The sequence below is a fragment of the Artemia franciscana genome, chromosome 13, assembly GCF_032884065.1.
Source record: "Artemia franciscana chromosome 13, ASM3288406v1, whole genome shotgun sequence".
NCBI classification, from domain to species: domain Eukaryota; kingdom Metazoa; phylum Arthropoda; class Branchiopoda; order Anostraca; family Artemiidae; genus Artemia; species Artemia franciscana.
Genome location: NC_088875.1, coordinates 19,588,923 through 19,615,773, shown reverse-complemented (window position 1 = coordinate 19,615,773; position 26,851 = coordinate 19,588,923). Strand labels below are relative to the sequence as shown.

The 26,851-nt window shown below is 35.2% G+C and overlaps 1 protein-coding gene across 4 annotated transcripts in view; it reads right to left on the bottom strand.

The window, feature by feature from the left end:
- Positions 1 to 26,851, bottom strand: part of LOC136034623 (zinc finger FYVE domain-containing protein 9-like) — a 67,386-nt gene that overhangs the window by 26,680 nt on the left and 13,855 nt on the right. For 2 of the 4 annotated variants that reach the window (XM_065715920.1, XM_065715919.1), the window contains exons 2-8: positions 14,433 to 15,812; positions 12,425 to 12,672; positions 11,015 to 11,114; positions 9,425 to 9,598; positions 5,970 to 6,116; positions 2,597 to 2,704; positions 1,624 to 1,746 (exon numbers count right to left, since the gene is read on the bottom strand). In XM_065715920.1, the coding sequence (XP_065571992.1) occupies positions 1,624 to 1,746; positions 2,597 to 2,704; positions 5,970 to 6,116; positions 9,425 to 9,598; positions 11,015 to 11,114; positions 12,425 to 12,672; positions 14,433 to 15,812 (2,280 nt within the window). Of the gene's footprint in view, positions 1 to 1,623; positions 1,747 to 2,596; positions 2,705 to 5,969; positions 6,117 to 9,424; positions 9,599 to 11,014; positions 11,115 to 12,424; positions 12,673 to 14,432; positions 15,813 to 16,379; positions 16,483 to 21,682; positions 21,800 to 26,851 lie in introns of those variants that run through there. The other 2 variants (XM_065715918.1, XM_065715917.1) reach the window with 2 other exon arrangements.

Below are 26,851 nucleotides of genomic sequence, written 5' to 3'. Positions count from 1 at the left end.
CGGCATAACATATTACACAAAACACCTTGAACCATGAAAACTGAAAAGACCTATGTCTAACATAGGTCTGTACAAAATACATTTTTGGAGGGATGGGGTCAAAAGTTAAAAAACTTATAGCATATTATATGGAACATACAAGGAATTGGATGACAAATCTTGAATTATAGGAAAAATGTCACGGGAGTTTTTTTTTTTGTTTACTTCATAAAAAAAGGAACAGCAAACTACTTTGGATTTATACGGAACAAAGGTGATGGTAACTTTCAAAAGCATAGGTGCACATACGTCCAACTCTTGGGGGATGAAGTTAGGTAAGCTTCTTTTTCATGGGGGGAGGGGTCCTTCAGATAAATATCAGGGGAGCTACTCCACCATCCCCTACTTAGTGCCCTGAAAAGGGTCTGGATTCCGCAACTCCAGGCGCTTACCCTACTCTAGCTTAGCAGACAAGGTCATTAAAACCTGCATAGCTGATGGGAACTAATCACAGCATCTCTCCAACAGTTAATTTAAGGACAGTATCGCCGTCTTACAGTAATAATATCGTCATTAGTCGTTATATGAATACTCAGCTTAAAAATATTTATTTATTTATTTTTCACCCACACGATACATAAAGTAAATACGGTGGAGTAAGGATAAACATAAAAAAAAACACAAAGAGAGAAACAAATACACACAAAATTAACGGTGGTGAGGGAATAGGCCGCAGAAGCGGTACTGGACATGTATACATGTATAATGGAGATTATACATATCTGTGACTATCAGAACGAAATTGTAGAAAAGAGGATAGCACTAATGATTGACGAAGAAAAATAAAGATTCTTGCAAAGTCAAGGATGACAAAGAGGGTGTTGGGTTTTGACCTCAATCTCTTCAAAGGTACAACCTTTTCCAGAAGTTTGATTCAGAATAATAATTTTAAATAAATATAAGTTTTTCGAGCTTATAATAAAAAATTATACACAAGAAAGTTCGATTCGAGAAATCAAAATTCCGTTTGGGGATTTTTCCTCAAAGAAAAGTATCCTATAAAAAAAGTTTGTTGTAAAACCAATCTTGAAGCAATGTAAGAGAAATAGTCCTTGTTTTGGTGTCTAAAAAATACTTACGAAATTTTTGAAGCCCCATTTTTTCGATTTTACAACGACTAGCTGTTTCAGTAAAAACCTAACAACATAATAACAAAGCAAACTCTTTTTCTGAGGCGTTACAAAACTTTCGGAGGTGAATAAGAAAAAGCAAAAAAGATTTTAAGCATTGGGTCAGACGACAGGTTATGCATCAGTTATGTATTTATTCGTTCATATTAGAAATCAACAGTGAAGATCTGACTAAAAACATCAATAGCAAAAACGGGAACAAAACAAAAGGAAAAAGGATAACTAACCTAGTACTAAAATAGACCTCTTTTAGCAAAAGAAGAATCCAAAAAGGGAATAAATAACTTCCTTCATTGATCCCTCTACAAGCATGAAACTGAACGACGGGATGACTTTATATAACTGTCCACCGCCAAGAAAAACCATGAAATTGACTTAATAGCTAAATATAACACTAACATATTAATTTATTAAAATAATATAGACTTAATAAAGAGACTAAACGCAAACTTACGATGAACTATCTTGACACTGACAGTTAAGTTCTTGTTCAAAAGAAATGAAAGAGGAGGCTGCTCCTCATCCCTCAGCCTTTTTAAAAGTGAGGCAACGTCACTGACTTGTTCGAGTTTCATACCTGAAATCATTACTTACACATTAAAACACAACATTGAGACTTTTTACGGGAAGGAGAAAACGAACCAAACGGGACAATTTTTGACACACTAATAAATCGCACCAAAGCAAAAACATATCTATATTAAACAAAAGGTTAATTTATATACAAGTATACAATTGTATTCAAGAGATCGGTGGCGTCAATTGAGGTGATGGGTGTGTCATCTAGGCTGTTCCACCTCTACCCCAAAACCCTAGGTTTTGAAAAATATCTTTTTTAGTATTTTCATCGAAGAAATTGAAGACAAAACTGACAAATCTGCCCTCCCACATATTGAAAAAAAAAATTAAATCCCGTAGTTTTATAGATAGTAGCTTCGGACGTATTTGCGTCTATTATCAGATTTTCATAAATACCGCGCTCTTTTTGGGATATTCCATTTTTTTTAATTAATCAAATGTTCTTATGCACCAACATGGATGTTTGTAACGGCACAGGTGGAAAGTATAAAAAGTTTCTAATCAAAGAATTTTAAGACATTTACTTTTGGACGTGCCAACTTAATTTATTCAAGATCTAAGCTTCAACCGAATTTAACTTTATGAGAATTTAATTCCTTAATGTGTTTTAAATATGGTTTTAGAGTGAGGCGTACACGACGAACAACAGGTACGTAAGTGAAAATTATTACCACGGTTAATAAACATAACTCACATCGTAGCCACTTTAGGAAATGTGAGTTGCGCACAGAGTAGAACATGGACTGAAAGGGTAAGTCTACTTTCAAGTTATTTCTGCAAGAGTCCCGATCAAGAGAAAATGAGCCTTTGCCTAAATAGGCGTTATAATGGCAGTAGAATATACAAACCTGAACCTGAATCAGCTTCACTCGGTTGCAAAATGGGAGGAAGTGAAACTCCATCCCTTGGTAACAAACACGGTGGCAAATCCCCGCGGTTACTTTTAAAAACTGCACCTAAAATAAAAAAATAAAACATAGTGAGAATCTGTTGAGCACAGGAGCTTAAAACGTAGACACAGATTTCATAATGACAATTGAAATAGAGACTAACCTAAAGGATTTACGCGTAAATTCTATTTAGTGCTACGTTCTGAAACATAAATGTAAAATTTTGCCAAGCGAATACAACCCAACGACGTCAAAATGTGAATTCTAGTCGGTATGTTTGACGAAGAGCGAAATTCTCTCAAGTTTTCCAAAAACTTTACCTATCCAGAAACGTTGAGGATTTTATTTTGAAATATATTTTAGAAATTTTATCTAAAATAAAAATCCAATGGTACACCTTGCCAGTGCATGAACATGAACTCTTTATCATCGTAATTTAAAATGATTTTATAAATGGAAAAAACATTGTTTCATATCTGATCTGGAACAAAAAAGAACCGACCATTCGTCTACAAAAGCAGGGATGTCAATGGGGGATTTATATTGAAATACCCCTTCCAGTATCTTCATTTAAAAAGTGGAAAATCTCCACTCCCACCTAGATTTTGTAAAAGTTTTTTTTTCTGTCTTGATTTTATAAAAGTGAAAAGATCCCCCCCCATCACCAATATTTTTGCGAGTCGGCGACCCACACATGAACATATTTTTTCATTACATGATACTGAAGTCGACGCAGAAGAGAAATTTAACTCCTGTTACTGATTAAATTATTCTCCCGGTTTATGATTTTAGCATATATTATAGGCTACTAATAGTTTCACATACAAATGTGGGCGTTTCGTGTAATGAAACATAGTAAATTGGTTAGTAATACATTGAATTTTACAAAAAAAAAGAACTTTTTTAAGGCGACTTCAACATTAAGGATGATAATAATATCTATTCATTGATTTCCTCGCAGCTAGCTTGAATACTGTTACAAAACCAGAACAAATATGCCAGTGATTTGATAAATTTTCGTAATAATGTTTAAGATAAGCACCGGCCCATATCTAAATTGACAGCGCACTTGCAAATTAAAGAATTGTAGAGCAGAAAAAAATAATATCAAACCATTCCTTTATGGTAAGAATCAAGACATATCAGTTACTTGGTTGCCAACTGTTTGGGTGGTGGGCTCGTACAGCGAACAAGAACTCTTAAGAGACAGCATAGCTGCTTTAGATAAGAAATGGCTGAGAAATTAAACCTTTTTGGCGCAACGGTGGTCCTCAAAAGGGTCTCAACTCGCTACCTAACGGCATCAGCCACATGAAAGCTCCGCTTGCAGTCCTCATTTATGTTTTGTTTTTGAGTTATAAGCCATTTTATTTCTTACAAATGTATCAGTGCTGTACACATATTTTATGTATCCAACAAAAATGGATCATCCATTTATTGTTATACAAACAAAAGCTACAACCACGAAGTAGCCGATTTCCACGGTAACAAAATTTCTATAAAATTAGAGCTAGTTTCCCCACAATATCATTAGTAGTACATTCATGAAAACAGTAAGCTCGATGTCAGGAATAAGGAGTATTATGATTACAGGAGCAAATGTAACTTAGTAAAGAACGAATTCCAGCCGCATTTACCAAATTTTAAAACGTGTTGTCAAGTGAGGAAGAACCACCTTCTGAAGCTGAATCAGGAACGCTAACTCTTAATTTTGAATCATCTTAATAATAAATGTTCAATGCGAAACCAAATTTGCAGCAATTGAATACAATTACAGTGCATGACGTTTAGCAACAAAGAAAATCAATTTTTTGCCTGGGAAGCAATGATTTGTCTCCTTTTTTCTATTTCTGTTTGATTTTTGTGGGTTTTTTTTAGCTAAAAAGGCAAAGATAAGAAAATCATTGGTTACTGGCCATCTATATAATCAAACATAGCATCATGCTAAGTTACTTGATTTGCCCAAATTCAAGCGCAGGTATGTTGTGCGATTTTTAAAGCAATTGGCTTTAATTTTTGTGTGCTTATAGGTTGTGTTATTCAGTTTCAGATCACTATTATCATTTCCTAACAACAACCAAAAAACTTGCAGCTTTTAACAACCTGAAACTTAATAAAAACCTTACTAGTATGTTTTATGTTTTGATTCATGTTTTATTTTTTATATATCATTATACTTTTATTATATCTCATAATATTTTTATACATTATATTTTGATATTTAATATAAATACTATTTAATTATTATTATATTTTACACTATTTTTGTATTTTATGTAATAACAGTTTCTTCCAAACAGGTCTTAATGCAGAAAAAGTATTTGTTGTAACATAAAAAGATTTCATTTATATTCGTACCATAACAAATGAGTTGAAATGCATAGAAGTCTTTTAAAAAACTTGTGTACGATGAATTTTTTATGCATACTGATCTCTTTTTATTGGATTTTAAATGATGTTACCCGAAACAAATCTTTAAAGTAGTTTAACTGACCCCACCATTTCAAAGTGAGGGGGGGGGCTTAGATGGTTCGACCATACTTTGTTTAACCTGTAAAATGCAGACCTAAAATATCCTCCTCCTTTTCACACATGGCGCTACGTTTAATTATTTTACTCTTACTTTCAACACTGGAATATGTGAACTATACGTTAAAGTTGAATATCCTTTTATGTGTATGCGTAAGCCCATTCACAACGCAATAGGCTTTACACATTACTCACAACGTAAGCCCAATCATAACTATATGTTAAAGCTGAATATCCTTTTATGTGTATGCGTAAGCCCATTCACAACGTAATAGGCTTTACACATTACTCACAACGTAAGCCCAATCATAACTATATGTTAAAGCTGAATATCTTTTTATGTGTATGCGTAAGCCATTCACAACGTAATAGGCTTTAGACATTACTCACAACGTAAGCCCAATCATAACTATATGTTAAAGCTGAATATCCTTTTATGTGTATGCGTAAGCCCATTCACAACGTAATAGGCTTTACACATTACTCACAACGTAAGCCCAATCATAACTATATGTTAAAGCTGAATATCCTTTTATGTGTATGCGTAAGCCCATTCACAACGTAATAGGCTTTACACATTACTCACAACGTAAGCCCAATCATAACTATATGTTAAAGCTGAATATCCTTTTATGTGTATGCGTAAGCCATTCACAACGTAATAGGCTTTACACATTACTCACAACGTAAGCCCATTCACAACTATATGTTAACGCTGAATATCCTTTTATATGTATGCGTAGGCCCATTCACAACGACATAATATGAGCAAATGAGTTCTACATAGACAGACTTTGTTTACCTGAAGTTTTCTTTGATTTGGAGCTACGTTTAGAGGGTCTAACTGTAGTTGTATGTGGTTCATCAAGATTAGCCAAGTCACCACCAGGTCGGATTCCATCACTAAACATCACTTGTTTTTGTTCACAACCGCTTTTAGAGCTCGATCCTGCAATGAAAAAACAACAACATTGAAATTGATCAAACACTAAACAGATTAGTCTATAGTTGACCCTTCACTAAAGGATGATAAAGACGATAGTCTGTAAATAGACACGGTTAGTCTAGACACCTTACTAGTATAGTTTATGCACTTATTCATATTTTATTTTTTTTATATCATTATACTTTTATTATGTCTCATAATATTTTTAGCAACTATATTTTGATATTTATTTTAATATAATTTTTATTTAATTATTATTATTATTACACTTTATACTATTTTTGTATTTTATATAATAACAGTTTCTTCCAGACAGGTCTTTCTCTCATGACTGGCTCATAAGATCCCAGTCAGGCCTGGTTTTTATATCATGCATGATTTCTAAATGTCTCACCGGCATAAGCTCATATATTCTTTTATACAGGAAAGGTACCTATGTCGTCTTATCCTCTCTTCTCATTCGTGAAAAGGAGGAGGATACTTTAGGTCTGCATTTTAAGGGTTAGACACAGAATTGCCAAACCATCTAAGCCCCCCTCACCTTGAAATACTGGGACAATTAAACTACTTTGAAGTTTTTCTCGGGTAACATCATTTAAAATCCAATAAAAACAGACTAGTATGCATAAAGAATTCATCATAAAAAATATTTCGAAGACTTCTGTGCATTTCAATTCATTTGTTATGGTAAGAATATAAATGAAATCTTTTTATGGTACATCAAATACTTCTATCTGCAATAAGAAATCTATCACCCCAGAAAAGCTAGTCAACAATATGATACAAGCTTAACCGATGGGGAAAACAACCTTGTGGTTTTTGACTTTAAAAAAAAACATTTCAAATTTCAATTCTCTTTGTTTTGGTACGAATATGAATTACATCTTTCATGTTACAAAAGAAAACATTTTTTTTTTTTGGCAATTTTTGACTGCAGAAATTTTTTTTTTATAAAGTTTTTCAATTACAACAATGATGGCTAGACAACTCGAGTCACAAGCATCCGTCACGGGGGAAAACTGGCAATCGGACTTTGAAACAAATATTTCAAACTTACAGCTAAACCTATAAAAAATACCAGGCACCAGAAACTCCTAATCCTTCATTATCGTAATCAAATCTCCTTATATTGTACTTGTCAAGTCTAGACACTAAACAAGAATGAATTTCATTGGTTGGCTTGGGTTCGCCCTAGATTCTATTTTTGACCAATTATCTACGCCAGGTGAAACTATAGTTGATAAAAGTTGAACAAAGTCCCCAGTAGCAGAATAATTTGGATGGAGCCGATCAAGACATAAACGTTAAGATACACATCGATATAGGAAAATGAAAACGGGAAAAAAAATTCTATACTGAGAAAACGGGATACTGAAGAAAAGGCGTTCATATCTACAGGTGCACATCAGTCAAAGCCATTGGGAGGTACAACAGGATTTTTCTTTGTGGGAGGGGGGCTTCGAATAAAATGCCTTTTAGGTTCCAATATTACCAGTTTTTGGAATTCAGGTTCTTCACAACAATCTTGGTGGAATCTCTTCATCTCCCCTCATGCACATGCGAGTCCATGACCTCTATGACAATTCTTTCAAAGCAATTTTCATGGCGTTATGGAAATTTCCCAGCTTAATAGGATTGGCAAAGGTTAGAAAATTCTGAACCAAATTCAACAAAAATACCATGTCGGAGTGACACTATACCTGTTTAACTAACCCCCTATAGTGGTTAGAAGTGCAAAGGCGAAAAATTATGCAGCATATTTTTTTATTGATGGTGAAAAGCTTTTTTTTTTTTTTATGGCGGTGTGGTTTTTATAACTTACCATTTTTTGTATCAATATTTTTACATCATTTTAATTTCAAAAGATTTATTAGAACTTGAGCCCTCGCGAGATTTAAGATCAAATTTACGACCATTTCCACTACCTACCTACGACACATAACTGTCGAGATTAACTTTTAATTATGGGTTTTTCTTTGTTCGCAAGTTCATTGAAGTAACCTATTAAGCCCCCCTCTCCCCTAAGGAAAATCCTGGACCCGCCCCTGAGCAACAATACACCTGTTTATCATGGGTGTGCGCCTAACTGTAGCTTCACTGATACTATACTCTGATGGAAGTCTATTTTGGCTCCAGCAGCTGGATGTCACACCCATCCCAATATTAAAATGTCTTTATGAAGGCAACTGCTTTGCTCGTTTCTGTTTTGGATCAGAGCGCAAAATTCGTTTCTCTGGCCAGCAAAATTAAGTTTAGAATAAATACAAGTTTTCTTAGTGTGTGGTGGCAAAAAGATACTATTGGTGTTCTTTTTTACATATATATCAAAAACACATATTTAAAATAAAATTTACTTTATAGATAGGAAAATTTTCAAGGAAGACTACGGGATATTGCACATTCAATAGGTCACACTAGCTGGATTTCCATCACAACATCGATTGGTCGTTTATCGCTCAACAAGATTTGCCGTTCTTAGCCAAACTTAGATTTATGCTAATACAGAGGCTAGTTGCAACTGCCCTGATAACTAGGAACAAATTCTAGATCATCCAAATTTGCCATGTAAAATAGTATCTAATTCGGTTTTTATCAGCACAAATGACAAGTTTTGATGAAAAATGAAAATTGGTCGACTAAAAAGGATCGAATAACGATAATACGTAAAACAATAACTCTAAATAAAAATTGCACGCTAAAAACATATTTTTTCTCTTTTACCGTCTTTCCTATTTCTTACAGTCTTTTCAATCTTAATCTAACAGTTCAGTTCTAATACCAATAATGGGTTACAATGATAAAATATTTTAAAGGAAAGAAATGTAAAATGCCTTCCGAACCATGTGGCTGCTAATAACAGCGAAAACTATTTTAGTCACACAAGTATGTTTAATCCAAGACATTATTTCTTACAGTCTTTTCAATCTTAATCTAACAGTTCGGTTATAATACCAATAATGGGTTACAATGATAAAATATTTTAAAGGAAAGAAATGTAAAATGCCTTTCGAACCATGTGGCTGCTAATAACAGCGAAAACTATTTTAGTCACAAAAGTATGTTTAGATACCTCCAAGACACATCAAAACCAATTACGGCTATAAACTTTTTTCCCCAAGTATTGTATGCATTACACTCATACGACAATAAACCTATTTTCAAAAAGAAAAAAACTTGTATCTTGAGTATTGGACATAGCTTATATCGAGCACGAATCTCAAACAGAACATAAACTGAATCACTCAAGTTGTGCTCTGAGAGTCTAATCTCTTGAGGCAAAATAAATGATAATAGATACATCTTTTACTAACCTTCTCTCTTTAGTACTCCAACCGGTACCATAACAACCGGGGGTCCAGAAGGCCCTGCCTCAGCAGCTTGCTGCAGTGGAGGCACTGTTGAACAATATTCAGATGGATTGTTCGGATTTGGTCGTTCTCCACAAGGGCTCGGAAAAGGCATGGCATATTTTTTATATGCTTCAACTGTAAAAAACAAAATTAAAATAGCTTTTAGACCCACAGATGAAATTAATAGTTCAGGATTTACAACCTTATAAATAATAAAAAAAAACCTAAAACCCACTGTAATAAAACTTAATGAGACCGATATAGGCTGACGAGCTTTTTTGAACAACGTCTAGGAATCTACATGTTTTATTTCGCTTTTTATTAAATATAGCATTTCTTTGCTGTGAGTCATATCAAATAATGTATATACTACTTGATTCATCATCAAACTGAATTCCTAGCACCCTACCGACCTTTTCTCTCCCCCAGCCAAATCTATGACCCTTGGTCCAAAGAACGATCACTAAGAGTTTAGAACCAATCAGAAACCCAAGATCAAACATGCCCTTCCATTTTCACTGTAATAATAACTGTAACCAATTGGCAATTTGCATAATTTACAACCCTAGCAATACGAGCTGTGGGATCACTTTATCCCTTGGGACGTACTTATTGAGTCTTTCAATAATTCCAAACAAAACACCTATTTCAAAATCTTGATGAGATGTCATGGGGGATAATAGAGAAAATGGGATCGGGTAGCAAAAAGAACAAGGGAGGAGAGATAGTTGCCCTCCAATCAGTTTCGATTTCTAAACAGAACACAAGAATTTCCCATTTCTAATCGAACAAGTCGCCTCCAAACATTCTGTAGGCACCCCTTACATAAGAGGTAATAATACACTGAGGGGACATGGGTCCTTAAAAAGGTAATGTTATAGCAGGGCCTCGGATTGATAAGGTTATTCGAGCGCACAGTACGCACGATTTGGAAAAGCAATTAAAACAGGTAGAGAAAATAAGACCATATCAGATAAACATGACAGACGAAAAATAAGATCGTGATAACAATAAGAAAATTCCAATCCGTAAACAAGTTCTAGGACTGCATAGGCCAGACAAGATGTACTTTTACATATATACAAAAACTTTATATTATAAATATATGTTTCTAACCTCGCGATTTTTCATTTCCTATCTATTGAAAGATGAAAAAAGAAAGGGTAAAGTATGAAACAAAATGCTATGAAAATATCACAACGTGTGTCTGTTGGTCCAGGCTTAGAATCTCTGTCGACATTTTTCAATTTTCCTATGAAGATCGGTGTTCGGACCAAGCTTAGAAGGTAAATCCCTAGCCCCTCCCGTGTACAGGTAGTATTACTATTTTGAAGTACTGAAGTTTTAAAAGCGCTTGAATGATACTAATTACTTCAAAACCGAACTGTTGATGGTACCAAGGTTAGAAACTTAGAGGTTTTAGTGGGTCTTCTTCTCCGAAAACTCACCCCAAATCTTTCAGCTTTGATTTTAATAATGATTGGGATAAAATTAACAGAAGTCACCTCGTATTAATAGAAAATTTTAAGAAAAGTGAAGAGTATAGTGTACCTTTACTTAGTGTACTGAAACAGGGTTGACACACTCTTTCTTCTCTATTTTCCAGGTACTCAATTTTCGTCTTTAAACTGCAGCAAGTAGAACAAAACACCTAGAATTTATAACACATAGTTATTAGAGATACGTTATTAGTTTATTATTTTTGAATATATTTTTTCTTGTTGTAGCCTAGAGAAGTTGAAAAAAAATATTAAAGTGTCCTTATCTAAGGAGGATGTAATTGTTCTATTTTTTTTTACATATTTTTTTCTGAAATTCTGATCTCAAACTGCACTTACTTCAGTTCTAACAAACAGGGATAAAAGAGATTTGAACAGTCGCAATTATTAGCTGAGGTAATAGTAAGGAGAGGAGGATTCGAAATATCTCAGAAAAGTAGAAAAATACAAATTTGTCTATCATTTATAGGCCGACAAAATCCATTTCAATAATTTTAACACCCAGCAACTCCATCCCCTTCGAGAACATAATCTTAAATATGTACCAATCTTTAGTAAAATTTGAATTGGTTTTCTCTATGCAATTTCCAAAATTTCCGATTTTCTTTTCAGCCTTTTTTTTCGCAATTAAAGGTATTTGTATTCAAAGAACAACTTTATAATTGTTTGCTTCTTTTCTCCTTTTTTAACATCAAAATTAGATCAATAGCGACTGTTCTTTTAAATGGAATGCCATTTTAGATAGGCGACGCCAAATTCACACTATATTCACCCCAATTCAATGCCAATAACTATTAATATTATAATAGCCATTATTGCTACTAAGAAACATTGATAAAAATTGCATATTAATAATTTAGATGTAGTTTACCAAACAATCTTCCTTTAGCGTGGGAGAAGATAAAATATATGCAATAAATCCACCATTTATGTAATTCTACACAAACTAAAGTTACTGGTTAAAAGAGCCTACAAAATACCTAATTTTACCTTATTCTCTCAAGTTTCCTATTCATTGAAAAGTATGTGCTTTGAAAATGCTATAGAAAGATTCAATGAGATACTCCAAGAATAAAATAAATTCGGCATAACATGTATATTGGGCAGAAACAGTCAACGCGTTTTAATCAGTTTAGCAGAAAATTAGAGTAGGGGGGAAAAAGACATATTATAGCATCAAACGAGAATAAAGAATAAATAAATGAAGATCAGCAGCTAAATGTTTTTTAGATATAAATAAAAAGAGAGAAAGAGAGGGAAAGAGGTATAGAAAGAGAAAAGGTGATAGAGAAAGAAGAAAGAAAGAGATATAAAGAGAAAGACCAAGAGGTCAGATAGTTTGATGAAGAACAAAGGAAGAGAGAAAAGAAAACCATCAGGCCATACTTGGAAAACAAACTAAGAACTGAGATACAGAATTTGACATAAAAATAATGAAAACAAAAATTAGAAAAGTACATACTTTTCCACATGCTCTGCAGTGATGTCTTCGTTTAAGCAAAGTAAACTTGATATCGCAATGCATGCAATTGAGTGCGTCCTCATCTGGGATCCAGAATGGCTTTATTATGCCCATTGAACGTTCCTCCTCTGTTAAGCTGGTATAAGGTTCTAGACGAGATTCAATATCTCTGATATTTTCACAAGTAGCAAGTTCACCTTCAACTACCTCTCTTGGCAGCTGTGGGTGTGGAGTTCTACCAGGACTTCCTGAAATCAACATAACATCAATCATATACTAATCTACATATCCACATGATACTACTCAGAGTAGTTGACGGGGCATGTTAAGCATAATCATCCTATCCTAATTGGCTTATTTGTTATTATCTGTAATTGGCTTAACGATAATGATCAGATTTTCCTCGATAATAATTATATTTTTACCTTTATTTAAGTATCTTTTCTAGTCTTTTCTCGAAATAGAAATAACAAATTTTACTTCAGGAGGTGTGAGCAGAATTCCATTTTCCAAAGACAAGACAGCTAAAATCTATTTTTACATATTTTGCATTGTTATGCATTAATGTGTTCAATTCACCTTTTTTTCCCGAAATTAAAAGGGAGAGCTGTCCACAATATCTTTGTTTTCTATGCTGCTTTGTATATTTGGAAATGTGAAACTGCCACTAGTTGTTGAGCAGCGAGAGTGTATTTCTTGCTTCTAAAATTATGCCAATTTTCATGCTCTCCAATAGCTTTTAATGATTAATTTTAAAATGATGACAAGTCAATGTTTGTGAATTATATAACTTTTACAAAATGGAATTATAGTGAAGTAGTAGGCTTGAAACCCTTTTTATACACAAAACTACAGAAAGAAATAATCATATTCAAGAATTCAAAAAGGGCTTAAAATTAAATTTACAACAAAAGCAATAATTATAGCCTACACAGAAAAAAAAAATAGAATAATTGCACCATGTTGGCCTAATTTGGAGGTCAACAATATGGACTGTTCCATATTTGCCAAAAATTTTTCTTGATATCAGCAGGATCAAACCACTTGATTACATACCTATTACCTCACATTGATTACTGAGTTAGTTTGTCTTATGCATTCTTGTCACAAATAAATCACGTTTCAACCACTCCAGAAACTTTTTCACTCCTTTGCACTACCATACTATTTTGTGATTCACTATATTATCTTACAAGAACCTGTAAAAATTTCCGCAAATATTAACAAAAGAAACCCTTAGTTTACACTTCTTTCACTTTATGCAACATTAATTTACTCACTCCCCCCCCCCTTTTGGATCTGCAATTTCTATCTTGTTAGAAAATCCAACATGTCTGACTCCATTATTTCCATAGATAACCAAGTTTATTTACTTTTTGATTAACAAAATTGAACCATCTTTGGTCAGTATCCTGACCAAGCTATTTATCTAAGCATTTTTTGTGTTTTTAATTACTTTATTGGTATTGAGTGACTCTTGGTCTTATTTTTGACCTAAGATTTTTACTGAAGCATTCCATGCATTTTTAACTGTTTCCTTCGGCTAGCGTCTTTTCTTTTTCTTTTGTTTTTTTCTCCATATTCTTTGTTCTTCTTGTAAAACGGGCTTTTAAATAAATAAACATAAGGAATGGAGATCAAATTTTTAAAATATCGATTTTTATGAAGATAAAGCACCCTCTCATCAGAAAGCCTAACTGAATTTTTCCGGTTCCTCTTTTTATATATGCTTTCTTTAGATTACTGCTTAAAACTAAGAGAAATTTCAGCTATAGAACATAAAACAATATTATCAAGTGAGCACCTGTTGACACCAACTAGAGGTGATGTTTGGCATGTTTGAATATTATATTATAGAAGATTTGTTTCTCTGCAATAAGAATTAGGAGGGGTCAACTGAAAACTACACACACTCCCCAGCTAAGAAGTCTTAGCAAAATATTTCCAACTTTTGACCAATTTACAACCAAAACTTTAATTACCAACAAAGAAAAATGTAGCCACTTACCTAAAGTAACATCAAGATTTTCAACCAAGCCTAAATCTGTTGGTCTACTAGAGTCAGATTGTTCACCAGTTACTGATGTTTCAACATTTTTCACTAAGTCAGGCTCTAATTCTTTTGGACCAACAACATCAGGTTTCACATTTGTCAAACTTACTCCAATGACATCTGGCTCAGCCTCTACAGCTGAGTTATCTGAGTGAGTTGGCTCTTGGTCCTGATTTTCCTCCAAATCAGGCTCCCTAGCCACTTCCTGGATGTCTACATAACCATGCTGGTCTAATTCTTTATTTAATAAAGGTTCAGGCTTGTTTTCATCAGGCCTTGTTTCATCTACGTTGGAGAAAGCTTTAGCACTTGTTGAAACATCAGATAAATCTTCTTGCAAATTTGTCTGTTTCTCAGAGGTGTCAGCCTGTACGTTTTCGTTTGGAACTTTAAACTGATCATCCACAATACCATTAAGTAGCTCTGATGATGTTTCTTTTTCGCTTTCTAGTTCTTTCAAAAGCTTTTCAAGGTCTTCTTCAGTAACTGTTGGGTCAAAATCGCCAAACTTAACTTTGCTGCTCGTAATTGCATTTGAATCACATAAGGCAGGCTCCTCAGAAGTATATTCTCTTGGTTTGGAGGTATTGAGACCTTGTTTGCCACACTTATTTTCCTCCATTATTGCATTACTTAGATTTTCCATATTATGGTCCAACTTGTTATTTTTGTTACTGAAATCTCGACTAGAATCCAAGTTAAGTTCATTTAAGTTGGCCGCAGTATCATCAAAATCTGGCGGCAAATCCTGCAATATGTCTTGGTCATTTTCAATTTCATGTTTAGGTATTGTACTATTCGTTTCACAATGTATGTCACCTGGAACAGCAGAAGAGTCTGAATTCAAATAATTAGTTTCCGTACTTTGACCAGCAACAGCATTTTCAAAGTTTATGTCAGTTAAAAGATCTAAGTTACTAATTCGTTCAGTTAAAACTGGTAGAATAAAATCTTCGTCAAAGGACACAAGGTCATGCACAATATTGTTACGATCTAAATTTTGGAATGCTTCAGTCTCTAATTCTTGTGACCTATCTATACCTCCCTCTTGGCCAGCATTTTCATTGTTGTCTAAATCAGGATTTGAAGATACGAGATCATGCTCAATTCCAGAGTCACTAGCATCCTGATTTACTTGAGGTCTTTCTATAGAACCTTCTCTTGATATCTCTAAAGAAGCTTTGCTCTGATCTAAATTAGCATCTTCTCCACTTGTATTGGATTCATCATTACTTAAATTTTCATTCCCTCTTCCATGTGCATCCGCTAAGGGATTTATATCAGGTTGAACAGCAACAATTTTCTTGTAAAAATTTTCATGTGAATCGGCTTGATCTAAAAGAAAAATAGGGTGCAAAAAAATAAAACAAAAAACATCATTTTCACATCAAAATTTTTAGTCACCCAGTCAGGCACATAAATAGATACAAAGTGCATATTCCTTATCAATTTATTTATTTTTATTAATTTATTTCCCTAAAAATTGAGAAGTATATAAAATACATAAATGAAATTACGATAGAAAACGAAATACTTCATCAAACGCAACAAAGCATTAATGTAAAATAGGCTTATCTACATATTTGAATAAAATACATAAACAACCACAACAACAAAAAATCAAAAATAATTTAAATTCTAAGGAAAAAAAAGAGAAAACGTTGTACATGAAGAGACTTATGATAAAATTCTCCCTCTTAATCCTAGCTAATTCCAGCGGCTCTTTAATATTAAATTTCACATCTAATCCAGTCTTACTAAAATAAATTGGAAACCCCAGTAAAAATTTTGAATATTCAAAATAGCAAACGCAAATTGAAGAAAAATCAAAGATTTTAAGATCTCAAAGAAGAAGGGCAGGATAGAGAACATGCGGGAGGGCAACTGCATTAAAAAGATAACCTGAAATATCACTATGATAGACGCCACGAAGCCGTACTATTGAGCCAAATGCCTTTCTACTTTTTCTTGAATATATTATAATGAGCATTGATTTCGAATTTCGATCTGAAGAACAATAAGGTAGCCCCAGATAAAGAACAGCATCAGAAACCTGAAATGAAGTACTTCTGTTGCAAATTAGTTCAGCTCGGTTAATGTCATTGATGAGAAAATATTGACATTTTTTAACAATGACAGAAAGGCCTCTACCTTCAGGCTTACTGGAAAGGGTATTAAAATGTTCAATTAAACTAGCTGTAGAACGACTCAACAATATAATTTCATCAGCATATGCAAAAAAAGACACATCCCGCCCCCGAGAGATAAAGGTTGTAAATAGTGAGCGAAGATACACGACAAACATATATTAAAATATAAGGGGATAAAACTTCACCTCGTCTAACTCCACGACCAACAGAAATCGGATTAGAAAACAAATCAGAAACAGCAATTTTTGATCTAAGCCCCTAATACCAGGATCTAAAAGCTCTAACCACATGAAGGGGGATCCCAGCACTAATTAGGGCTGAAAGAGCAGAAGCATGTGAAATATTGTCAAAGACTACTTTGTATCAATTAAAAGCGTATAAAACGGGAAGCAAGAAGACCTTGAGTCATTAATAATTGCAGCAAATGTTGCACGGGCATGGTCACAGCCCATTCCTTCTTTGAAGCCTTCTTGATTAAGACCAGCATCCAAACGTTCGAAAAGGTCGTTTATAGACAGTTCAAAAAGCTTACCAATTATAGAACCCTTTGGAATCAATCGATAAGAATCGCAAAATCAGAGATCTCTCTTTTGCCGGATTTCGGGATAAGAGTTACCACCCCAACCTTAAAAGATGAAGGAACATTACCAGACTTGAGGATAAGATTATACAAGTTCAAAAGAAGAAGAAGAAAAGAAGTGGGAGCCAATTTGACAAATGATCTGAGGAGATCCTATTCTCATCTTTAAGAAATGGTGGTTTTAATTTACGACAAGCACCGAATAAAGAATCCAAGGAAATACCAAAATCGTGCAAACTGAAACAACTATTCAAAATTTGATCAATATGCAGAAGTTGTTTAGGATTATTCGAAAAGTCATCCAAATAGGTTTTCCACTCAACAACTGAAGGTCTATTCTATTTGGAAGCCTTCATTAATTCTTATTGTTAAAAGTAGTTTTCCAGTTTCTTTTTATTCACGTCAACCTTAGATGAGGCGTCCATCAGGAGAATATTATTATGAAGACGAAGATCCGACTGGAGAATCTCTTTCTTTTTCTTTATGCTACTGTTGCAACATTACCGTAAAACAACAAGGGCTAAGAGCTCATATGGCACTTGTGACGAGGCAAGAAGAGCTAAGAGCCAAGAGATCATACGGTATGAGCTCTAACAAAATTCTATGAATTAATAGATTGATTTAAAAAGGAAAATAAGAGGCTTAATGCCGGTCAGGATTTAAAATAAGAGCTCTGAGTCACGATGTCCTTCTAAATATCAAATTTCATTAAGATCCGATCACCCACTCGTAAGTTATAAATACGTAATTTTTTCAAATTTTTCCTCTCCCTTTAGCCCCCCAGATGGTCGAATCTGGGAAAACGACTTTATCAAGCCAAATTGTGCAGCTCCCTGACACGCCTATCAATTTTCATCGTCCTAGCACGTCCAGAGGCACCAAACTCGCCAAATCACTGAACCCCTCCCCCCAACTCCCCCAAAGAGAGCGAATCCAGTACGATTCTGTCAATCACGTATCAAGGATATTTGTTTATTCTATCCACCAAGCTTCATCCCGATTCCTACACTCCAAGTGTGTTTCCAAGATTTCCCTCTCCAGCTCCCCCCAATGTCAAACGATCTGGTCGGGATTTGAAATAAGAGCTCTGAGACATGAATTCTTACTAAAAATCAAATTTCATTAAGATCCGATCATCTATTCGTATATAAAAATACCCCAATTTTCACGTTTTCCAAGAATTCCGGTTTTCCCCTCTAACTCCCCCCCCCCCAACGTCATAGGATCTGATCGGAATTTAAAATAAGAACTTTAAAGCACAAGATCCTTCTAAATATCAAATTTCATTAAGATCTGGTCACCCTTTCGTAAGTTACAAATACCTCAATTTTCAAAATTATCCCCCCCCTCCAATTCCACCAAAGAGAGCAGATCCGGTCCGGTTATGTCAGTCACGTATCTTAAACAGGTTTTTATTCTTCCCATCCAGTTTCATTCTGATCTCACCGCTTTAAGTATTTTCTAAGATTTCCGCCCCCCCCCAACTGCCCCGCCCCAATTACGCTTGATCCGGTTGAGATTTAAAATAAGAGATCTGAGTTACGAAGTCCTTCTAAATATGAAGTTTCATGAAGATCTGATCACTCCTTCGTAAGTTAAAAATACGTCATTTTTTCTTATTTTTCAGAATTCACCCCCCCCCAAAGATCGGATCCGTTCCAATTATGTAAATCACGTATGTAAGACTTCTGCTTACTTTTCCCACCAAGTTTCATCCCGATCCCTCCAATCTAAGCGTTTTCCATGATTTTAGGTTCCCCCACCCCAAACTTCCCCCAACGTCACCAGATCCAGTTAGGATTTAAAATAAGAGCTTTGAGACACGATATCCTTCTAAATATCAAATTTCATTGAAATCCGATAACCCGTTCGTAAGTTAAAAATACCTCATTTTTTCTAATTTTTCAGAATTAACCCCTCCCCCAACTACCCCAAGGAGAGCGGATCCGTTCCAGTTATGTCAATCATGTATCTAGGACTCGTGATTATTTTTTCCACCAAGTTTCATCCCGATCCCTCCACTCTAAGTGTTTTTCAAGTTTTAGGTTTCCCCCTCCCAAATCCCCCCCCCCAATGTCACCAGATCTGGTCGGGTTAAAATAAGAGCTCTGAGCCACGATATCCTTCTAAATATCAAATTTCATTGAGATCCGATCACCTGTTCGTAAGTTAAAAATACCTCATTTTTTCTATTTTTTCAGAAATAACCCCCCCCCCCACCAACTATCTCAAAGAGAGCGGATCCGTTCCGCTTATGTCAATCATGTATCTAGCACTTGTGTTTATTTTTCCCACCAAGTTTCATCCCGATCCCTCCACTCTAAGTGTTTTCCAAGTTTTAGGTTTCCCCCCTCCCAACTCCCCCCCCCCCCCACCAATGTCACCAGATCCGGTAGGGATTTCAAATAAGAGCTCTAAGACACGATATCCTTCTAAAAATCAAATTTCATTGAGATCCGATCGCCCGTTCGTAAGTTAAAAATACCTCCTTTTTTCTAATTTTTCAGAATTACCCCCCCCCCCCCAACTATCCCAAAGAGAGCGGATCTGTTCCGATTATGTCAATCATGTATCTGGGACTTGTGCTTATTTTTCCCATCAAGTTTCATCCCGATCCCTCCACTCTATGTGTTTTCCAAGATTTTAGGTTTCCCCCCTCCAACTCCCCCCAATGTCATCAGATCCGGTCAGGATTTAAAATAAGAGCTCTGAGACACAATATCATTCCAAACATCAAATTTCACTAAGATCCCATCACCCATCCATAAGTTAAAAATACTTCATTTTTTCTATTTTTTCGGAAATGACTATTTCTAATTTAAGCTGGTCCCGTCCCTGATACGCCTGCCAAATTTCATCGTCCTAGCTTACCTGGAAGTGCCTAAAGTAGCAAAACCGGGACCGACAGACAGACAGACGGACAGAATTGGCGATTGCTATATGTCACTTGGTTAATACCAAGTGCCATAAAAACCTGGTCAATGAAATTGGTAAAATGAGGTATTCCCAACAAAATATAGGATAAAATTGCCGTTTTAGAATTGCCCAGTAGCTAGAAGACTAGTTAACCATTTTTTTTTGTCGATCTTCTTTTCAGCTTTTAATAAAAAAATTTAAGATTTTAAAACTTAATCAATACTCATTTTATTATAAATTGGCTTTGATTTACTTAGGCTTGAAGGCCTTCAAACTTCTATGAATTTCTGGATACTCCCTAATCAAATTACCTATCATTTATTTTTTACAATTGTTCTCTCCCTTCCCAGGAAAAAGAAGAATTCGTGAATTCCTACCATTTGTCAACTCCGCCTTACCAACAGTTGCATGATTGATCTCAACTTACTACTTAGCTAATTTATTATTATTGTTCAGAAAGAGCTCAAATCGGCACCGTTTTCTTTGCGAATCAACACCGATTTATCATAACAATTAAGAAATAGCACCGTTTTCAAAAATGAAAGCAAAGAAGAAAGAAATATTACACTAGAAGAACATCGTCATCGCAATCTTTGACCCCAACAAACTGTGGCACAAAACCCAGTAAAAACCTACAAATATGCCGTAGACTACGCAAGTGTTGATTAAAAGTCATTGGGACCCTTCAACGTTGAATATATTCACTATGGAGTCATCCATTGTCCCACGGAAAAAGTAGCAACAAAAATGATTTATTTGAGGGCCAACACTATAAATGCCTACGACTCAAAATGCCCACAATTGGATAACTTTTAGGTTTCAGTCCTTAATTGGGGATGAAACGAGGGGTTACTCACCCCCGAAAACCGTGTACACCGGGTGCCGATGCCGGGAGGGTGCCATTTCATCCTAGACAGGGTAAAAACTGGCAAAATTGGAAGGCGCCGGGAGGGTGCCATTTTACCTAGACAGGGTAAAAACTGATAAAAGTGGAAGGTGCCGAGTGCGTGACGGGAGGGTGCCGGGAATGAGTGTACACCGGGTGCCAGGGCGTGAGCAAACCCTCGGGAGTGAGGCTGCCCTCCCCCAAAGTCACCGGATCCATTCCGGACTTGAAGTGTAATGTATGAGACACGAGGTCTTTCCAAATATGAAGTTTCATTAAGATCCTATCAGCCGTTCGAAAGTTATAGTTGCCTCAAGATTCCTGATTTCCCATCCCTTCACTCCCCCCACGGCGGTCCGATCGGGGAAGTGACTATTTCTAGGTTAGTTTGGTCGGGTCCCTGACTTGCCTGCCAATTTTCATCGTCGTCCCAGCACTTCTGGAAGTACCCTAACTCGAGAACAGTGGATCGCCCGACCGACCGACAGACAGAAAAGCGATCGGTAGATGGCACTTGAGCGAAGCTGCAAGCGCCATAAAAAATTGCCCTTGTGAGCCGGATATTAATCATGAAATTTTTAACATTTTTAACTTTGCCAGATTCTGAACAGACTAGTTGGATTCCAAACACCAATCCTAAAACTGTTATTTTTAATCAAAGAATCATTCTTACCTTCATGATGCAAGATAACTGGCGGATTTGTATCTTCTGGTTTTGCTTTCTGTGTCGGTACAATTTTATACGACATTGCTTATTTATTTGAACCCAAACCAGCACCCGGTGTACACGAGTTTGGGGATTAAGCAGTCCCTCGTCTCATTCCTAGTTAAGGACTGAAACCTAAAATTTATCCAATCGTGGGAATTTTTCGTGGGCAAAAAGATCGTGGTGATTTTAGGAACCACCCTATTTGAGGGTTGCTGCCTGTTTGGTCGAATTGCATTGCTACCTTCATAATTTTCAAATGAACTATTTTAAAGGTTACATGAAAAATTCAAGCGGTGGAGAATGATTTAAATCAACCTGTTGCTTCACTTGGACAACAGCTTCGGATATAAGAGAATTGACAACGAGGATCAATACATAAAAGGGCAGCCGGTGTTTGTCCCCCCCCCCCTCTACGGCTGGCTGGTCTCGAATGAGCAACTGAATATATCGAGGGCCATGCAAAAAAAATTGTCCAATCACGCCCCCAACCTAGTCGATCCGGGCCTGCAGCTAGGGCACACTCTGAGACATAATCACTAGGGGATCAGTCCAAGACAAACCACAGTCCTCCATTGTCAATTTTAATTAGACTTAAATTATCACTTACTTGAAAAGAGTTTGAATGCAATAAAATCAGAGTCCAGAGATGGTCAGTTGAGTGAAAAATTATCCAAATTTTAAATGAATGTGCTTAATCTAGGTCAATTTAATCATAGTAAACAGTTTCTGAATTAATTAAAAATCATAACACTGAATTAATGAATGTCTTGAATTTAGGTCAATTGAATTCATAGAAAAATATCATGAAATGACCGTCACTGAATTAGCAATGGTCACTGAATTAATACACGTTCGATCTAAGCTTTAAAGTCCAATAACTCCAAAAAGGATGTTATAACTTTGAACACTGAATGGATACTGTCTGAATCACTATTGTTTGGATTTTTTATTTTTGTTCTCATTGCCCAAAAAATGGGCTTTCTTCCTTGAACCTCACGATATTCAAACCAGTTGTTTTTACTTTATTTTAACAAATCTGTTTAAGTAGCCATGGGAGGGTTAGGAGTTCAGACCCCATTCTTACCACATTTAATTAACTAAAATTGTTCCAATCTTATTAAACAAATTATAAATCTCATGCATTGTGGAGTCAATATGAGTCAGCTATGGGAGGATAGCTGATCATTTTAATACATGTCAACTGAAAGCTTATCCATTAATTTTGTCTAGTTTATAATTTATTTGGCTTTTAAGGTGCTTTTAGAATAAATTTGATTTGATCTGCAACTTCCAGCATTTTGACTATATCAATAGTGCTGGGGTCATAATTATTTGAGTGATTCCCCCTCCCCCTAATTTTCGTGAGTTGGTGCAACTGTTACAAGGGGAAAAAAACAAGTTTCATTACTTTTAGACATAGGAAACGGAGGATTTATTGAATAAAAGGTAACCCTTCTGATATACAGAATGCATTTCTGTACATTTAAAATTTAATATTGCATTGGTCTTTTTTTTAACTTTCTATTTATTACTTTATTTATAAACAAAGAAGTGTCTAGTATCTGGCAGAAATCAAGCTGATACATTTCAAGATAAGAGAAAATTTAGTTTAAACAAACTTATAGCCTAAATATGATGCATTTTTTTCAGCCTGGGCCCTCCCCTAAAAAATTAATGATTTTTGCAGTTTTTCCGCGGCTTATTATGTGTTATGCATTATATAATGAAAAAAAAAAATCACCAATGCAACAGCACAAGAAAAAAAAGACAATAGGAGAAAAGGAAGACTGTTTTCCTACATTAGTAATTAATATAGATCAGTACTTGAATGAGGCCTTAACTCTACTCGTCCATTCAGTTACATCAATTTTCAACACTTCTTTTTTCGGATTTTAGCCCAACTCCCAAAAGAAAACACAGTACGCTATGTATGCCGAACTTCTTGTGCGCTCGCTAACATCCTTGTTATCGACTAGGTTGTCAACCTAGTTTTTTAACTGCAAATAATGAGCAACATTAAAACTTAAACCGAACATAAATTATTCCGTTTATGAAAGGGATTGTCCCCTCCTCAATGCCTTGCTCTTTACGCTAAGTTTGACTCTTTCTCACAGCTCTACTTTAAAAAACATAAATATAAAACTTTAGCGTAAAGAGCGAGGCGTTGAAGAGGGGACAACCTCTTTCATAAACGGAATAATTTCTTTTAAGTTTTAATGTCGCTCCTTACTTGCAGTTAAAAAACTTGTCTTTTTTCATTTAATTTCTGAACGTTTTTGAATTAATACATGTTTTCATTTTGGCTCACCGCACATAAATAATTAAAACGAAATTTGCACATTATTTATTTTTATTTTTTTTTGGCTAAATGGCTTTCTCATAGTTTTGACCGGACGATCTTGATAAAAAAAAAGTGGAAGAGGAGACCTAGTTGCACTCCAATTTTTGGCTAATTAAAAAGGCAACTAGAGCTTTTTATTTTTTGCAAAGGTTTTTATTAGTAATAAAAATACGTAACTTACGAGCTAACTTACGTGAGGGGGTTCTCCCCCTCGCCAATACCTCGCTCTTTGCACTTAAGATTCAACCTGCTCCCAATTCTTTAAGAATGACCCTTGAATCAAAAACGCCATAGAATAAACAGTTGAAATTACTAAAAATACTTTAGAATAAAGAGTGAGGTATTGCGGAGGAGACGAACTCCCTTATATATTTAATAATTTCTATTCGTTTTAGGTTCTATTGCTGCTCCTTACCTCCACCACAAAACACTTTTTTTCCTATTTATTTTCTCATTGTTCTTTCAAATAATGCTAGAAAATCCTGCAGCACCTTCATTGACATTTTCTTCCCTCATGATAAATTCCTCCATGGAACAATCCTCCCACGTAACCCCCGACCCTCCTTTCACGTGAGAAAGTCCCCCTGAAATCATCTGTACATGTCCCAATAACAATTACTTTATTTAAAAAATGGTCAGAGTTTGTGACTTGCAGCCCCTCTCTCAGGGACTGTGGGGGAACCAGTCATTAGGTTTTTCGACTATGCTGAATAAAATGACTACTTCAAAATTTTGATTAAGTAACTTTGGGAAAAAATGAGCGTGGGAGGGAGCCTAGATGCCCTCCGATTTTTTCGGTCACTTAAAAAGGGCACTAGAACTGTTAATTTCCATCAGAAAGAGCCCTCTTGCGACATTTTAGCACCACTTATTCGATACAATCACCCCTGGGGAAAAGAAAAAACAAATAAACACGCATCCATGATCTGTCTTCTGACAAAAAATACAAAATTCCACATTTTTGTAGATAGGAACTTGAAACTTCTACAGTGGAGTTCTCTGATACGCTGAATGCGATGGTATGATTTTCGTTAAGATTCTTTGACTTTTAGGGGGTGTTCCCCCTATTTTCTAAAATAAGGCAAATTTTCTCAGGCTCGTAGCTTATGATGGGTAAAACTAAACTTGATGAAACTTGTATATTTAAAATCAACGTAAAAATGCGATTCTTTTGATGTAACTATTGATATCAACACTCCATTTTTTAGAGTTTTGGTTACTATTGAGCAGGGTCGCTCCTTACTACAGTTCGTTACCAAGAACTGTTTGATTGGACGATAGGAGAATTGTGTAACAGAAAATGCATGATTAAAGCTGGAAAGAAGCTTCAATAACAAAACAAAAATGGTAACTTCCTTCTAAAGCAACAAAGGAACAGGTGAACTATAGAAAGTGTGCATATTCGTGCAAATCAGATAAAGATCAGTATTTCCTTTGGTTGTTGGTATTTTTACTATCTGTTTTAAATTAAGGAAACTACAAAGGGAATTTAACTTTAGGTCATTAGCATCATCTACTAGGAAAATACCAGCGTTTGGGGATTTGCAGAGAACAAAGTCAGCACTACTCTGCAGTTGCTGGAAGAAACGCTGTCTTTGCAGCTACTTGTTAAATCTATTGGCATTACTGTGGTCGCAGTGGAAGCTGCAATAAGTCTAAGGATCGGGGCACTTGTTTAACAATGGCTGCATTGTTTGCTTCTCTTGTAGATAGATGAGCAGCTTTGACACTTTCAACTATTTCACTAACCACTGATTTGGACTGCACAATGATTTTCCAGTCATTATTTAAATCACTATAAATTCATTATTTAAATCACTTTAAATATTATTTGAAGCTTCTTTAGATATACTGTCAATAAACTCTTTATGGTCATGAGGATCCCTCATACCTTGTTGATAAATTTTTACACTACAACATATAATGGCTTTATGTTTTGCAGCAGTGGTTAATGCATTGTTAACTTGTTCAGCATTTAAGAAGTTCACAATTAAGAGCATACAGGTCATGACTTCAATAAATCCACTTATTTTACAAAAAACTTGTCTACTTTAACCTTTTTACAGTGTAGGATTCCAGTTGGAATTACAGTCTTTGCTGTGGCATAAGTGCCGTGTAGTTGTAAGAAACTGAATCGAAAATTATACCATCAGATAGCAGAGACTGAGCTCTTTCGAATGAGTACCTGTTTAGACGCATGAACATGTGTTGGGTTTTACCCGTGTCATTTCAGTTCTTAGATTTGTAATTGAAGGAACTCCTGAAGGTTAGGAAAATAAACAAAAAAAAACGTATTTTCTTTGATTGGAGCGTTACAGTTAAAGAAAATAATTTGACAGGGAAAGAATGATTAGAATATCAATTACGACTAATTATTTGAGGTCGAGGATCTCTGGTACACCGGCAGGGTCACTCATTTGTTTGATTGGAAGCATTAATCAGCCATGAAGTTAAAACTAACGTTAAGCTAAGTTGAAGTAGTTTGTGGTAGCCACCCACTACCAGTACCTTTTATGTCTTCTTGTGGTAGCCACCCACTACCAGTACCTTTTATGTCTTCTTGTGGGCCGTTACCCATCATGATGGGTTTAATGTATTGACAATTATTTTCACATATGATTTCTACTCTATTTGGCCTCAGCCACTTTGTATTATATAATGTATGTAAAAAAAAAATTGAATGTAATAATTACATTATTATTTTTAGTGCTATCATGTCAGAGAGAGAGGAAAGATATTCAGAAGAGAGACTACACGAAATGCGAACCACATCTTTTCGCGGAACGAAGCTG